The sequence below is a fragment of the Vidua chalybeata genome, chromosome 3 (assembly GCF_026979565.1).
Source record: "Vidua chalybeata isolate OUT-0048 chromosome 3, bVidCha1 merged haplotype, whole genome shotgun sequence".
NCBI classification, from domain to species: domain Eukaryota; kingdom Metazoa; phylum Chordata; class Aves; order Passeriformes; family Viduidae; genus Vidua; species Vidua chalybeata.
Window position 1 is genome coordinate 17,892,326 of NC_071532.1, and position 15,260 is coordinate 17,907,585.

Genomic DNA, 15,260 nt, shown 5'->3' on the forward strand with positions numbered 1-15,260 from the left:
TCAGGTGATTGGATTCTCTCGACCCTTTAATAGCTTTAAGATAACAGTCCCAACTCCCCACGTTCTCACAAAATTTCTGTGCTGGTCTTGTGGCAAGATTTGCACTGTTCCATGAGAACTAGGATCTGCTGTTGCAACTGGTGCTTTCCAAGGCTCCATCCCCATAACCCGTGCTGAGAACAAGCAGCATCATTCTGTCAGTGGGGTCTCTGCTGATCCTGGATGGTCAGAAGTCAAGTGCTCCAAGGCAGTAGTTGCAGCAATGTTCAGCTGCTAATCCTTTCAGATGGGCAGAGTATATGCTTGGTATCAAGTGTCCAGCTGGGTGCATACAGCTGTCCTGGCACTAAAGCATCACAGCTTGCTCTGAGCGAACTCCAGTGCAGTAGTCAGGGCTCCCTGCATGCCTTTGGCATTTCCACTGCCCTTAGCTACGATGGGAGAGCCTCCTGCCTTCCCTTCCATCTGTGTACAGACGGCCACGGCCCAGTCAGCAGCAGAGAACCTGGGGAGGCAGCTCTGGGGAAGAGACACAGGCAAGTTATGTGTACTGTGGGGCAGCCTGCAGTCTATGAATAAAGAAAGCTAACAGCATCCTCTCTGCACCAGCCTGAGGCAGTCATGACCATGAGGACCACAAAGGCTGAGCTTACATGTTAACGCTGTGTCTTGCCCCTGGGCAAACACAGCCTGGAGGATCCAGGGATATCTGTGCCCAGCAGAGACTGAAAGCACATCTGGTCCCAGTACAGTCATCTCAGGTCCTGCCCCTGTGTGATTAATCACCAACATTGGGCAAAACCCCAGGAAAAGCCTCCAGCAGGACCTGCTGAGCAGTGGGTCCAGCCCCCCTTGGCAGGCAGGTTCCCCTTGTCTCTATCAGGGTTCTGCTTACCTTGGATACCTGACAGGCACAGAGCACCTCATTCGAAGCCTGAGGGCTGAGCAGCAAGACTGATGTGCCAGGAGACTTGTCACACAGCTGGTTCACTACTTTCATTAGGATCTAGGAGAGGCAGAGAGAACAGAGGTCAGGCAACAGCAAAGAGTAGCATCCAGCAGAAAATGTGCCCAGCAACTCCCTCTTGCTGTTTGCAGCACCTGAGGTACCGCTGGGCCAACAAAGAAAGTGGATTACTCACAGAGAGGGAAACAGCTGGGATAGTATCAATGATGACAGGCTGGTTGCAGAATTTTGCTAGTAAGATTTGTGCCACCTTCTCAGCCTGGAGGGAGAAGAACACAGCACTTTGAAGGGCTACAGGTGGCACAGGGTGGGCTGCATAGGGATATATCCATGTAATATATACACAAAAGGAATGCAGACATTGTTCTGTGGGACAGACGGGAGATGTTTGATAGCAGAAGTCAAAGTAAGACTAGCAGACTAAAATCTCCATGTAGACCTGTACAGCTCTCCTTCCCTAAATGCAAGCAGAGATGAACCCCTGTCAAAAGTGGAATAGAGAGTGACTCATTCAGTCCCCAGCCTCTCTTCTGGACCTATACAGTGCAATGTGTCTCAGGAAGGCTTCTGTGGCAAGATGCTTCTACTTTAAGAAAGGGATAGTTCTTCCTGAGATTTCTCTGTTACCAGTAAGTATTTCTAATCTGCTTTTAATGTAAATTGGCAGAACACAAACACATGTTGGAAGCACAGCAAAATCCATGCAGCTGGAGGAAAGACTCTGTCCTGTCACTGACTGTTTAACTTTGTTAAGCCCACTGTGAGGACCACCTCATCTTATTCATGCATCTCATCTTATTCAACAAGGAAGTGAGGCCCAATGCCTATTGGTGTTGGCCAAAAGTGCTGGTATGGGGCTCTCTGTTCTCACAGGCAGGGAGACATGGAAATTCTGCAGGTGCTAAAAGCCCAGCCAGTCATTCTCTGCATTTTAACCAATGGCCCCATAAACAATGGCCAGCAAAATCAACCCAACACAGGGCCTGCGTTGCACCATGCATAATTGTACGGGCTTTCTTCTGCCTTCTGAGACTCTAGTGACTGAGTGGCTCTGAAGTGTGACAGAGACATCTGGTCCACTGGTGTGTGCTATCAGCTGGCTGCAAGTCAGTGTGCTGCTCCTCAGTACCTGCTGCAGCTCCAGTTTCTTGATAGCTGTGTTGGCTGTTCGCTGTAGTGCTTTCAGGATGGTCTGTAGTTCTTTTCTTTGCCACTGGGGCATTGCAGTGCTGGCCACCACCTGCAAGACAATTTGCTTTGTAAGAACATTAAACTGTACTCCTAGACATAAAGTGTTAGTTCTCTGGGAGGTCAGGCTGGAGCACAGCCTCTTTCCAGATCTTGCTTTAACCCACATGATCAGGACAGCCAGTCACAGTGCTGAGCACCTTTCTCTTTTCAGCTGGCCATCTGCAACACAGCAACCTGGACACTGGCAAAAATCCTTGTGACCAAAGAGGCAACAGCAGGTAGCAATTTGCCCTTGCTATTGACCACAGAAAGATGTGAACCTGATAGGGAAAAAGTCATGTGTCCCATGTGCCCATGCTGGGCTTTCTGTACAGGAGTGTAATCCTTACTTTGGTCAACTGGCCCACTTCTTTGGAGAGGTTCTGCATCTCAGGAATAGAGGTGATGCTCTGCTTCATTCGTAGGGAGACAGAGTCCACTTCCATAGCCAAGCACTGGCCTGCTTCCCGGGCCTGCAGAGATGGAAGGAATGCATGGTTCAAATGCAGCAACAGAAACAGTCCACAGGGATGGAGAAAATGGGGGAAACAACAGGGTCATGAACACTGAAGTGCTAGTCAGAATCTAATAAGAAGACACCTACAGATGGTTTAGGAATGACTGTTCCTGCAAGACTCTGAAATACAACATTCCTCTCTAGATTTGCAACCAACACTAGATGGTCACACTCAGGCAGACCAAGCTGTTGAGCTTTAGGTGATATTTATGGTCAAAATTCATGTTTCCTCAAAAACCTGCACTAAAATCATCAGGATTTCATTGAGGAAAAACTGGGGAGCTCTGTGGAGCATCTTAGAAATCTTCTTCCATTAGCAAATGCAATCTTGGAACTGCTGACTGAAGAAACAAGAGAAACACTAACACTAAAAGAAACCTCATCAGCCATTCAAGCGTATTTCCTGAGTTTACCTATCCTGATATATTTCTTACTGTTTTCTCCAACAATGCTACTATAAATAATTTTTTTAAAAGCTATTACAAGCTTTTTTCACCAATGCCAATCCTTCTATTTTGGAGCATTTCCTTCCTGCCAGATCTCTATGCCGAGGATGGTCCTGCAAGACTAGAGCAGGACAGCAGAGGACTGTTCTGCCAAGCTAGGATACACAAGTAAATCTCTCTGCAGTCTCCTTTCTGATTAACACTGGCACAGAGCTCCTCTCAGGGGCTCTCCAGGTCAGCACTTCCAGCAAAACATGCAGATGTGCCCTGCAGCTTTTTGTTCTTCTGCATGAAGAAAAGCCTCTCTGGGACATAGATGCACAGGGAACGGCCAGCCAAAAAGTAACAGATTTGCAGGGGTGGGCTTTGCCTTTAGTCTTTCCAATTCCAGTGACTGTGAGTCACTCTCCTCTGACAGCAGCCTTAAAGGAAGAGGGAAGGCTTATGGGGCACCTGACACTTCCAAATACTCAAAGGACAGAGTGATCTCACGAACACAATAATAGGTTGCTTACTTTTTATACAGAAACAGCCAGACCAGAATCACAGTTTAGCAGGAGAAAGACTTAAGAAAGGAAGCAAAAGGGCTGTAAGAATGAGGCCAAAACCCTGTAATCATAAAGTGCAAATCCAGCTGTGATAGGCAGGAGGCAAAATCAATGCATGAAGAATTATACCTTAAAATACCTACTGGGGGACTGAAATTTATAGACCAGAAGCTTCCTGATATTTTGTGCAAGTTTTTATTTTGGAAAGGAGGGTCTGAAGGGAGAAATGAAAGTCAAGGAGACAGAGAACTAGGACGGGAGGGAAAGGAAGTGAACAGTGAGGTACAGTAGCAGAGCTGAGTCCAAGGCTGAAGCAGGAAGCCCGATGTGGCACAGCAGGGAGGTTCCAACCAAAGCAGTGGGGAGCTAATTGTCTATGAGGAACCTACAAAGGTTGGTCCTTCTGGCACTGCCTTGACATGGCAGAAATCTCATTTCCCTCTTTCTTACCTCTTTGGCTCGTCCCCCTGTCACTGCAATGACACGGCTAATCCCTTTGACAAGCTGACGCTCGCTGATGATGGCCAGGTCTTCCACAGATCCTGTTTGGAGAAGGTGCCTAGAACGTCAACAGAGAACAGGAAAGAAAGCAAATTGCTCTTTGCAAACAGAAATCAAGAACCCTGCTTTCTTTTTCAAGAACCTCTAAAGTCCAGCAGCCCTTTCTTAATCCTAATCCCAGTACCTTGAATCCTTTCCCATCCCTAAAATCCTGATGGCACCTTTTCAGGTAAGAGACAGCAGAGTTGAGGCTACTCCAGAGGAACCTCTGTGCTACCTGCCCAGCAGGCTCCAGTCAAATGTGCAGCCAAGTTCTGTCCTCCTCTCCTCTCCTCTCCTTCAGCAGTGAGATGAATTGGTGTTTTTCGCCTCTACTCAGGTGCTACTTCACCACTCTCTTGACAGGCCAGCTCACTGCCTGGCCAGTAGACTCCAGACAAAGGACAGTTGTGCAGTCTCAGGACACTGACAACCTCCCTTTTCCTTCTTGTTTATTCAACGCTGGATATGAAAACTACAGTGTCTTGGGTTCTGTTACCACAAGTAATCATTCCAGACATCTTCATAAGAATTGATCATCTCTTCTCCCATGCAGTTTCTTGTCCCACTACTCCCACAAGAAGATTTCATAGGTAGAAAATTGCTCATTTCCAGCACTATCTGCTCTAAGGCCACTTTGTTTCTTCTTTTTTTTTCTTTTTCTTGGTGTCAGCACTGTCCTAAGATCAATTAACTTTTCTTCTACTCTCATTACTGCTAAAAGCAGAAGAGGGTGAAGATAATTAATTAAAATAATCAGAGCAGTCTCAAGTTCTCACAGCTGAATTGGAGTCTCCAGCCAGGTAGCCAGCCCTTCTGTAACCCCAAAGGCAAAGCACCACAACCGTGGTGCGACAAGTCACACACACCTTTCCCACACTCTGCTGGTGTTCTGTGGCTTCCAGGTTGATTTCAGACTATGAGGTAAAGAAAAATGCTGTGCATTTTGTTAAAGTTTGCTCACCCTGGAATTTCCAAAGCTTTGTAAATAGCCCATCCTGGCCTCACAATATTTTTCCAGTGAGGAAACTTAGTTTCACAGGGACAGGAAGGTGAGCTTGTAGTGATGTTTCTACCTCAGCCACCACTGCCCACAAACATGCCTTCTGGCTGCAAGTAAAAGTCACTTACGTCCCACAGCAGAGCTCCACAGAGGTCTGCATTGCAGCCTTGGAGTCACAGGTCAGCACATTCTCCACAGGGACCCCCAGGGACACTATCCTCACTGGATCTGGATACCCCTGACAGATGAGAGAGGAATCAGCAGCTAACAACACGGTTGTTCAGGGGCATTTAGAGACTAACTACATGGCTTTGGGTGTCTGCCTCATTTTTCCCCGATTCTAGAGCAGCCCCTGAGTCAGGCGTGGCACTGCTTCTCCCCCACAACCAGCCACCAGTGGGAGAAAGACACAATTGGTGACATGACAGGCTTTTGGTCCACAGGCATAAACAGAAAGCCTGTGCATCACCAGTCTCCATGTTTTATAACTGTGTCCTGAGACCTCATCTCTGTCCTATTTTCCCATCTGAGTTTTGGGAGACAATTCCCTTGCAGAAACACGTTGTGTCACCATCTCGTGTCCCAGATGATTCCCGCTGAAGGAGAAGGCTCATGAAGATGTGTGTTGCTATCCTGTCATACCTCATCCACCGCACGGAGTCCTTGAACTCTTCTTGCCAGTGTGAGGGGGACTTCAGCCATATGTACCACCTCATTTTTTTGGATCAGGTCCTGGACCACTTGCTCCAGTTGCTGTAGCTGCTCCACAGTCACATGGCCCTGAGGAAGCAAATCAGCCACATTCAGGAGAAGCCTCCCGAGAGGTACAGAACGAAGGAGGGAGATCTGGGGCACAGCCACCAGATGACTCAGTTTGGGCACACCACTCTTCCCCTGCATCTCATCTTCTCTGCTTCTAAAAGGGAACTGTGAACATAATGGCCTTCCCACATTCTCCTTACATGAGAGATAAGGATTTTTGATGGAAGAGCATCAGCCAAAGTCTTCAAAAGAAATATTACAATGAATGACAGGTTACCAGGTTACCTGACCCAAAGCTTCTCTCACCTGAATGTCCAGTATAGACATCAGATACATGCCACAGCCAAGCACCATCTCTCAAAGACTCCTTTACACTATTTTGTGTCAGTCCCGTGACCACTGGCCTTGCTAAGTCCTTTCCCTTCTGACCCCCATTCATCCCCTCAGCAAGCCCTGCTCAGGGTCAGGTCATGCAAAATGGACACAGTCATGTCCACAGGACCAAGCTTCATTACTCAGACAAAATGTGACTTGTCTCTAAAGGAGTGATTATGGGGAGAGGGGAAAAATCCCTGGAAAGAATCCCTGGAATGCTGGTACTGCTGAGAACTAGGGAACTGGATTTCAGAGTCACCTTGGTATCAAAGTCGAAGCGCAGCCGCTCTGCTGTCACGTGGGACCCCCGCTGCTCGGTGTTGTCACCCAGGACACGCCGGAGCGCGAAGTTCAGCAGGTGGGTGGCAGTGTGGTTTGTCATGCAGGCCAGGCGCTGTGCCTGAAAGCACACACCAGTTAGCAGGGAGTGCTCACTCTCCACGGCTCTGGGGAGCAGGGATGGCATGAAGAGATAAGGAAAAGGGGATAGGAGAAGATGGAGGGAAAACAACGGGTAGTACAGGTGTCAGATGAGTTACGTGACAGGGCAGATCTAACTCCTTTTTCCACAGGATCATCTTTGTAAAACAGTAAAGGGTAGGCTGGATACTTTTGGACAGATCAATGGGTCACAAAGATTACAGAGTCGGTTGTGATATCTCCTTCCCATTGCACACTAGGAGGAAGAGAAGTCTCAAGAATACAAGGGACAAAGATCTGCTGTGCCTGGGTTACTCAGGACATCACAAGGAAAAGGTTAAGAGCACTAAGTTATCACCTCATCCACAAAGAGTTGCACTTGGTCACCAGCACGCAGGGTTTCCACAGCAGTCACCTCATGGATCACGTAGCCACCACAGAGATGAACTGACTCTACAGGAAAGAGTACATCCTGAGCAAAGAGACAGAAAAATGAGTTAAGATCCAAATACCTGTGCTGTGTATCTGTTGACCCGACTGGGAAACAGAATTCCCACCAATCCCTAAAAGACAGGGATGGGGTGGGAAAAGCAGAGAGCAGCTTACTGCAAACATAACCAAAGTGTCTCAGACCTCGCCTGTACCCAGCCACTCACTACAAAGTATGCTGAGGCTGCCAGCTTGCAGTGGATGGGCAGTAACTGCTGACTAATTTTCTTAACAACTATACTCATCCGTGAGAAAATGAACAGCATCTCCCAAGGCACGTCTCTGGCATACAAGGCACCTTTTCTGCCTCACTGGGATGGCAACAAAACTGGACCACCACTTTAGCTTGGGAAGAAGTGCTGAGCAAGGTACTGTAACACTCTGCAAGGCTAAAAAGACCCAGGGGTGATTATCAAGAGCAGGAAATGGGGAAAGAAGAAAAGGCTGTGCCCTGTATAAGTTCCCAGGACAGGGTAAAAGCTCTCCCTTTGGCTAGGCTGAAGGAACATGCTGCAGAAGTGGAGGTCCTCTCTGATGCTCTTGGGAGGAATAAGAGTTTTTGCACTGGGTCTCAGGTTGGGCAGCACTTGCAGCTGTCCAGGACTGACCAGAGAGAAATGACTCAGTTCACAGACTCTCTGATCAATGATTACCTTCTCTCAGCATTACAACCCCAGCTGACAAGAACACAGCACAATGAAGGAAGACCTGAGAAGACCTTAGTCTTCCTCGGCAAGATGAAATTGCAAAGGGCTGTGAGAGACAACCACAGCAGCAAGAATGCCCTTGTGAAGTTACTGCTGATTCTGCCTTACCCCACCAACTCTGATGCTAAGCCAAGAGAACTGTCAAGAGTCAGCAGCTTGCAAATTAACACAGTAGAACAACCCATCACTTGGAGAATTCTGCATGGCCGCAGAACGCACGGCAGCCTTGGGTTAGGCAGCAAAGGGCCTTACCTGCTGTCCTAAATGTATCATGTAGCCTTGGTCAGAGTCTTGCCCTCCCTGCTCTGCATAGAAGTTAGTCCTGTCCAAGATGACACCACAGCGTTGCCCTGCCCCAACCTCCTTATGGAGAGACTGATCTCTGTACAGCATCAGGACAGTGGCCTGGCACGGACTGAACTCTGTCAGGGAGAAGAAGACAGCAGCAGTTAGTGCATACAGCCTGTCAGACTGCAACAGGAACGGAGGGATCACTTCCCTGTGCCAACCCTGTCAATACCTGGGCTATACTGAAAGCTGGCACTTTGCCTTGGTAGGAGAGGAACAGCTACTGGCAGAAGGGGCAAAGGACTGGAACAGTCACCCCTCACTTACATAATGACAGAACTGCAGAGTAGCAGCTAAGCAGGCAGGGACACCCAATCTGGCTCCACATGAGCCTGGTAGAAGAAAATGTGGCACAGACACATCTGCATCTTGCTACACCGCAAGCTTGGCAAACCTGACTGACTTTTATGAAGATGCTGTGGATAGGGGACAGCAGGGATGTCATGTTCCTGGGTGCAGCAAGCTTCTAACATGCTCTCCTGTAGGCTCCTTGAACCCAGATTTGGGCACTGTGGACAAGTGGCCCATAAGGTGGGTGTGTAATTGTCTGGGCAGAGGGCCCCAGCAAGAATTGCTCAGTAGTTCTATGTTCAACTAATATTCAGCTACTAGCAGAGCTACATGGTGGCTGATATAAGGGACAACATCACTTAACATCTTCATTAATGATTATCCATATCCCACTTAATTGGCAGGGACTGGCTGATACATTGAAGAACTGGACTGTTTTTTGAAGGCATCTGAGCAGTCTACAGAAATGAACTGACAGAAGTCTTAGGTTCTCAGGAGCAAGCTGAACACAAGCCAGCAGGGTGCCCTTGCAGCAAGGAAGGCTGCCTGCCTGCTGAGCTCTATGAACACAAACATAGCCAGCAGTGAAAGAAGAGGTTATTCATCCCAATTTAGCATTTAGGAGATTACATCTAGAGTACAGGAAATTCTGGCTGTACCTGAAGAAAAAAACCTTTACACACTAAGAGAGATAAAGAATAGGGAACAGATAGGCTGTCAGATTTTTGTCCCTGAAGATACTGAAAACTTAAATGGACAAAGCTCTGAGCAATGTGATCCAGCTGTGAAACTGGTGTTACTTTTAACAAGAAATTGGACATCCAGAGATCCACTTCAACCCAAATTATTCCATGATTTAGAAGCTGAGAAGGTGGGACAGTTCTAGTTTGGGGATTTGAGTCAATGTCACTGCTAGGCTTTTTTCCTCTGTTGTGCTCTTGCTGTAGTATATATAGTTTGAATTGCCTCACTTTCTGTTAGTGTGGGCTGCCACCAGCACACTGGGTAAAAGGGAGTTGGCTGTACACAGCCTTCTCTAATTGTCTGTGACAGCCACACCACCTCTTGCTTATCTTCATAAGCCACACCCTGTGGCTTATCTCTATGCCTTCTGTAGAGCATCAGCAGCCTCAGTTACCCTAGGTGACAAAAAGCCTGCGCTGGCACCTAGCGGGCTGCCACGGAAACAGCAAGGGCACGGTTTCACACAGCTACCTAAAACCTTGCGTAATTATCCTTCTTTCTCTCGAGCACACACCCAGAAGCCTAATTGTTGGAGACAGACTTATCTCTAGAAGAAATCAACAGTCCCCGTTTCACCACTGCACCCAGTGGTGCCAACCCAGAGCTCAGCCTTGTTACCAGCTCAGAGCCTTCCTAGGCACGTACCAACAGCACTAAGAAAAGCACCCGGTTTGGGATGAGGTACAGGGGTAGGGAAAAGACGTGGCAGCAAGGCGGACAGGTCTGGACCACGAAGTACAACTTGTGCACGCATGGGGCTAGGCAGCAAAAGCAGCCACGTGAAGGACTCCAGTAGAGCTTGCTTTGCAGGTGGGCCAGGCACTCACCGTACTGCCCGTGCTGCCCCAGCGTGTAGGCGTACTTCGGAGAGTCATCCGTAGCAGGCACGTTGCTGCTCTGCAGCCGAGCCAGCGAGTGCACATCCAGGTGTGTGTTTGTGTTCCCTGGCTGTCCTGCCTGTAGGCCACCAGCCTTCCGCTGCAGCAGAGCAAAGGCACAGTTAGATGGGAGATCCCTGGGGGCAAGCAAACAGGTAACTGGAGCTGTAAGGCTAGGAATGACTTCTTCCACCTCCATGGAAAAGGCTTGTTTAGATCCAGGCTGATGTAGGCTACTGCTAACTAACCCCATCCCTTCAAACCTCACAAGCACTGAATAGTACTCCGTGCTAGCCTTGAGCCAGGCCATACCAGCTGTTAACACATCCCTCCTGGCACAGCTTGCTGTGTAGCTGTGAAGCTTCCAGGCCATTAAAGCTCAGGAGAGGAAGGCCTCAAACCCATTACTGCACTAGGGGGTGGTGGTGGTGGGTGGGCAGTGCAAGTATTTCAGCACTACCGAGATCGTGGAGATTTTGTAAACTCTTCATAAATAATTTGCTGCTTCAGCTGTCTAAGCCGGTTCTACTTTGTGTGAGAAGTTAGACTACATGACTAACAGAGGACTGTCCTAATCTATATAAATATTTCATAACTTTCACTTCAGCATCATAAAATACCTGAAGAAAAATCACTAACAGTTCAGTTCCACATTCAGAAACAAGGGGATTGTGATGACACTGCTGTTTCAGACCCACTTACCTTTCAGGAAGAAGGCATGTAGCCCTGTGGTGCTCTGAAGAGCCTCAGCAGTGAAAGAGATCCTGCTTCCATGTTCACAGGATAAGGCGTTGAATTATTCTGACAAGGCAAGTCTTCCTCTTACCTTCGCATCTTCCAGAGCAAGTTCATTAAAAGCAGCTGAATCCAAACTGATTCCCTTCTCTTCAAGCATCAAGTCAATCAGATCCAGAGGGAATCCCAAACTCCCATAGAGAGACCAGGCTACCTCAGCTGTAAGACAAAAAGAAGGACAAGAACTCTGTGTGAACACAGAAAGCAAAGGCATCTCAAGATTTGTCTGGATGGGACCAATCTAGTGTGTGCTTTGGTAACTGGATCCACCTGTGCAACTGTACAGTTAATGGGGAAGAGAAGCCTTGGAGCTCTTCTTGCATGGGACTGAATATTAATAATGCTCCTCTCTTGCTAAAATTCAGTGCAGCACATCTAGACAGGCAGCTGCACTGGTTGGGTCCCGTGCTACTTCTCTCAGCTGTGTTGTATAATGACCTTGTTGATCAGTCAATAAAACAGCAAGGGAATGTTTCTAACTTGCCTGTTGGCTAGTTTGTTGTGAGGATGAAGTACTAGAAAACAACTGCAATCTGGAGAAAGGAACATCTGCTCCTCTGTCTGGGGCTAGAGTGTCACAGAAAATGCAGGGGAGGCAAACATCCACCTGTTTTGACTGCAATGCTTGTGAGGACCTGGAGCAAACTGTCTCTAAGGCAGCTTGTCAGAGGGGGGACACTCACCTGGGAAATTTGTGGAGGGCTCCATCTGCTGCACTGTCCGCTCGATGACGCGCCTCCCACGCTCCAGGGAGGACAGAAATGCGGCCTCGTTCTCATTAATGATATCCTTGATCTGCCCAAGGATCAGAAGGGTTACCCACATTTCAGAGAGTTCCCCAGCTCAGCTCAGGCCTGCTTAATCAGCTCAAAGCATATCAACCAGCCTTTTTTGTTCTGCACGTATCCATCACAACATGGCTCTGATGCATTATTGAACAGTGCCAAAGTCATTGTGTCTCCTGTCACCATTCCTGTCAAAGAAATATTGACCATCCTCATGGGGAAAGCTTTAGGATGACAAATGTTCCTTATTGGGCATTCATATCTGTGACCCAATTACAACTGTATGTCTGGAACAGCCAGAGAAGTTGCTGTCAGTGAAAGCAAGCTGGGACTAGCCTTAAGTCATCACTCCACTTTAGACAAAGGGTACCCGGGCGAGGACAGGCTGTACTTGCACTCAACCAAAAAAGCTACTGTAGCTTTTTTAGTGCAACAGCACATGCAGTCCCTGGTAAGGACCTACTGGACCATATGGAAATCTGCTACAGATACTTGTGCCCAGAACATCTCAGCCCACCCACGAGAACACGGTTGCAGAGGAGGCTACACAAACTCCTCCAGCTAAGTCCCAAGGGCAGGCTGATTTCTGGGCTTGAGAGCAGTGCCTCACAAAGATAATGAGACAAGGGGATTCCACATTGCTCACCTGGTTGGCATTCCTTGTCAGCTCTGGATAAGCATCTCCCTGTGGAAGTGAGCCTCAGTTAGTGATAACATCCTCAGCATCTTCCTCGGGGGATCTCGCAGCATGTCACAAACATTATAAAGGTTACTTGCATACACTTATAATGCTTGTGCTGACTGTACCATTAATGACACTAGGCCCCCTCCCTCCCATCACAAGTGATATAGAGACAAGAGGTTTTTAATGCTGGCATGCATAGCATCAGATAACACCTTCCTGGAGCTCCTTCCCATCCAAGATTGTATGCAGACAACGGACATGGGGCTGAATAGGATGTGTGATGACCTTTTTCCCCCAAGACAGCCGTTTTACTCACCAGCACTTCCACAACGGTAGGCACCAGGGAGGCCAGGAGCCCAGGTGGAGCCTGTAGAACTTCAGAGCAAAAGCGTACAGCCCTGCGCAGGATCCGACGCAGCACCAGTCTGAAAACAGAGCAGGATTCCTCAGGCAGCCTTGTGAGCATCCCTGCCCAGCTGCCACATCCAGCATCCCCCAGCTCATCTGGTCTGATTCATCAGCACAGGCCAGCTGCTCCCAACACTCTACACCCATCCAAGGGGAAGTCTGCAGATTGGAACCCCTTCCCGGATCTCATCTTCCTATCTCTCTAAAAGCTCATGCACTCCCTATCTGGGGCCCACACTAGAACCCCTTCCCTGGCTCCTTTCTAGACCTAACTTCCTCCACCCCATGCCATTTCCTTATGTCCTTACTCTGCTCCAGAGAAGCCTGGGTAGATGCCATCAGTGATGCACACGCACAGGGTGCGCACGTGATCTGCCACCACGCGGTAGGCCATGTTCACACGCCCAACATCAGCATTCCCGACCAAACCTTGGTATCTGGGTGCCCTGCAGCCCTAAAAGAGAAAGTAGAGAGACAAATCAGCAGAAAGTAATGGCTGCAGAAGAAGTTTCAACACAAGAGGCAGCCAGCTATGCCTGACATCATGTTTTTCAACTACCCCTGTACCTCGTGCACCTAAGATGTACTCATTAAATCCTTCCAGAGCACTACAGACCAAGACTTCTGTACCTAACACAGGTCAGCCAATGCCCTAGCATTGAGAAACTTAAGACACTTTGAAGGAAAAATGAATCAGCAGTGCTGATATTCTAGCAGATTTCCAACCTGGAATTCTCCCTTTTTTCTAGAACACTGCATTGGACCTGGCAAGACATAACCTCCTGTCTCAAGATACTGCTCAAAGAAGGCTGTACCATGCTACCCAGCAAGCAGTCTGTGTTCAAGGAGCTTTTGTTGAGCTGTGACTCTGAGCAGAAGCACCATCACCTTTTGAATGGCATCCAAGATGGGAGTGAAGAGATCGGTGTCATAGTTGGAACGTTTGTTCTGCAGAACTGTCACCAGCCTTTCCAGACCCATTCCTGTATCCACATGGTGCTGTGGCAAGGGAAGGAGATTCCCCTCCACCTCTCTGTCAGCCAGGCAGGAAAAATAAAAGGCAAAAGAGAAGCAAGGATCAATTAATGGGCAAAAATAAGGAACAGGTGAATCAAAGAGAATGGGAAAGTGACAGGGGATGGAAACAGTGGGTGACCCAGAATAAGGAAGCTCAGGGACAAGAGTGACAGCAGCCTGCCTTGACCCTGTCAGGCAGCCAGGATCTGACCATCACATATTCAGGATAGGCTGCATGTAAGGAAAAAGGCCTTCTTCTCCTCCTCCAGGCTCAAGATATCTCTGGAATGTAGCATTAAGGGAGAATAGGCAGTGAAGGTTGAAGAAGACAGGAATTTAAAGCAAAGGGGACCAAGAGCCATGCTGGACAAATCTCCACAGTTTCTCTCTTGCTCCTGGCATTGCCACCTTCTGGAAAACAGTGATAAGTCTGAGAATATACCCATGATTTTGGAGTCAGGCTAGGGGGAAAGGCTCTGGAGTTCAGATGAGATGCTTGGTACCTGCTGTACTGCATGAAAACCAAGTTCCAGATCTCCACTACATCGGGGCTGCCCTGGTTCACCAGTGCTGCAGCATTTCTGCCACCACCCACGTGGTCATAGTGGATCTCTGTGCAGGGACCACAGGGACCTGTGTCCCCCATCTCCCAGAAGTTATCCTTCAATGGGAAAGGAAGCACGTGACTGGCAGGAACCCTGGAAAGGCAGATAACAGAGATGGCAGTGCTGAGGCTTACACACAAATCACACAGTAGCCTAGATCACAGAGAAAGCTGGAAGAAAGGAATCCTTTCTTCCTACTACAGACTCAAAAAGCAAACACATCAGAATTCCTCTGCTTCTCTACGTCCTTCTGTTCACACAGAATTACTCTCCTTAGCGAGATTAAGTGAGCCAAACCATGCAGGACCCTAGTCTCAGCCCAGAATGATGGGCAAACACAGCCTGGCCCCTGCTGACCAAGACAGGCTCTCCACTGGGTCTGTGGAGCACCTTGCTCCTCGGAACAGAGGCAAGACCTGAACACCATCAGTGGCACAGAGCTGGCTGCCTTGGGTTCAAAGCCTACATACAGCTGGAACAAGTTTCCAAAGCACAGCAGTGCTGTGGCTGAACCCTCTCACTGAAGCAGCCATTGCTTGCTTTCAGAGAATGTACTCTCATGATGGAGAGGAAGCAAAGGATTGGAGATTCTGTACATACTTCATCCAGGCCAGCCAGTTTTAGGCACATACCCACCCCCACCCATACTACCTGAGAATGAACCAAAAGTTCAAGAGACCCAGTGAGTTCAGAGCCCAGC

General features: G+C 48.4%; 1 protein-coding gene across 3 annotated transcripts in view; it reads right to left on the reverse strand.

Moving 5' to 3' along the window:
- Positions 1–15,260, reverse strand: part of AARS2 (alanyl-tRNA synthetase 2, mitochondrial) — a 17,576-nt gene continuing 2,316 nt past the window's right edge. For 2 of the 3 annotated variants that reach the window (XM_053937730.1, XM_053937728.1), the window contains exons 4-22: positions 14,459–14,653; positions 13,827–13,971; positions 13,247–13,392; positions 12,847–12,955; positions 12,492–12,530; positions 11,744–11,855; positions 11,092–11,219; positions 10,215–10,365; positions 8,257–8,426; positions 7,167–7,280; positions 6,648–6,788; positions 5,894–6,031; positions 5,380–5,489; positions 4,159–4,267; positions 2,548–2,670; positions 2,097–2,207; positions 1,143–1,226; positions 896–1,006; positions 1–519 (exon numbers count right to left, since the gene is read on the reverse strand). In XM_053937730.1, coding sequence (XP_053793705.1) covers positions 355–519; positions 896–1,006; positions 1,143–1,226; positions 2,097–2,207; positions 2,548–2,670; positions 4,159–4,267; positions 5,380–5,489; positions 5,894–6,031; positions 6,648–6,788; positions 7,167–7,280; positions 8,257–8,426; positions 10,215–10,365; positions 11,092–11,219; positions 11,744–11,855; positions 12,492–12,530; positions 12,847–12,955; positions 13,247–13,392; positions 13,827–13,971; positions 14,459–14,653 — 2,401 coding nt within the window. In that variant the 3' untranslated portion in view covers positions 1–354. The remainder of the gene's footprint in view (positions 520–895; positions 1,007–1,142; positions 1,227–2,096; positions 2,208–2,547; positions 2,671–4,158; positions 4,268–5,379; positions 5,490–5,893; positions 6,032–6,647; positions 6,789–7,166; positions 7,281–8,256; positions 8,427–10,214; positions 10,366–11,091; positions 11,220–11,743; positions 11,856–12,491; positions 12,531–12,846; positions 12,956–13,246; positions 13,393–13,826; positions 13,972–14,458; positions 14,654–15,260) is intronic. The other variant, XM_053937729.1, reaches the window with a different exon arrangement.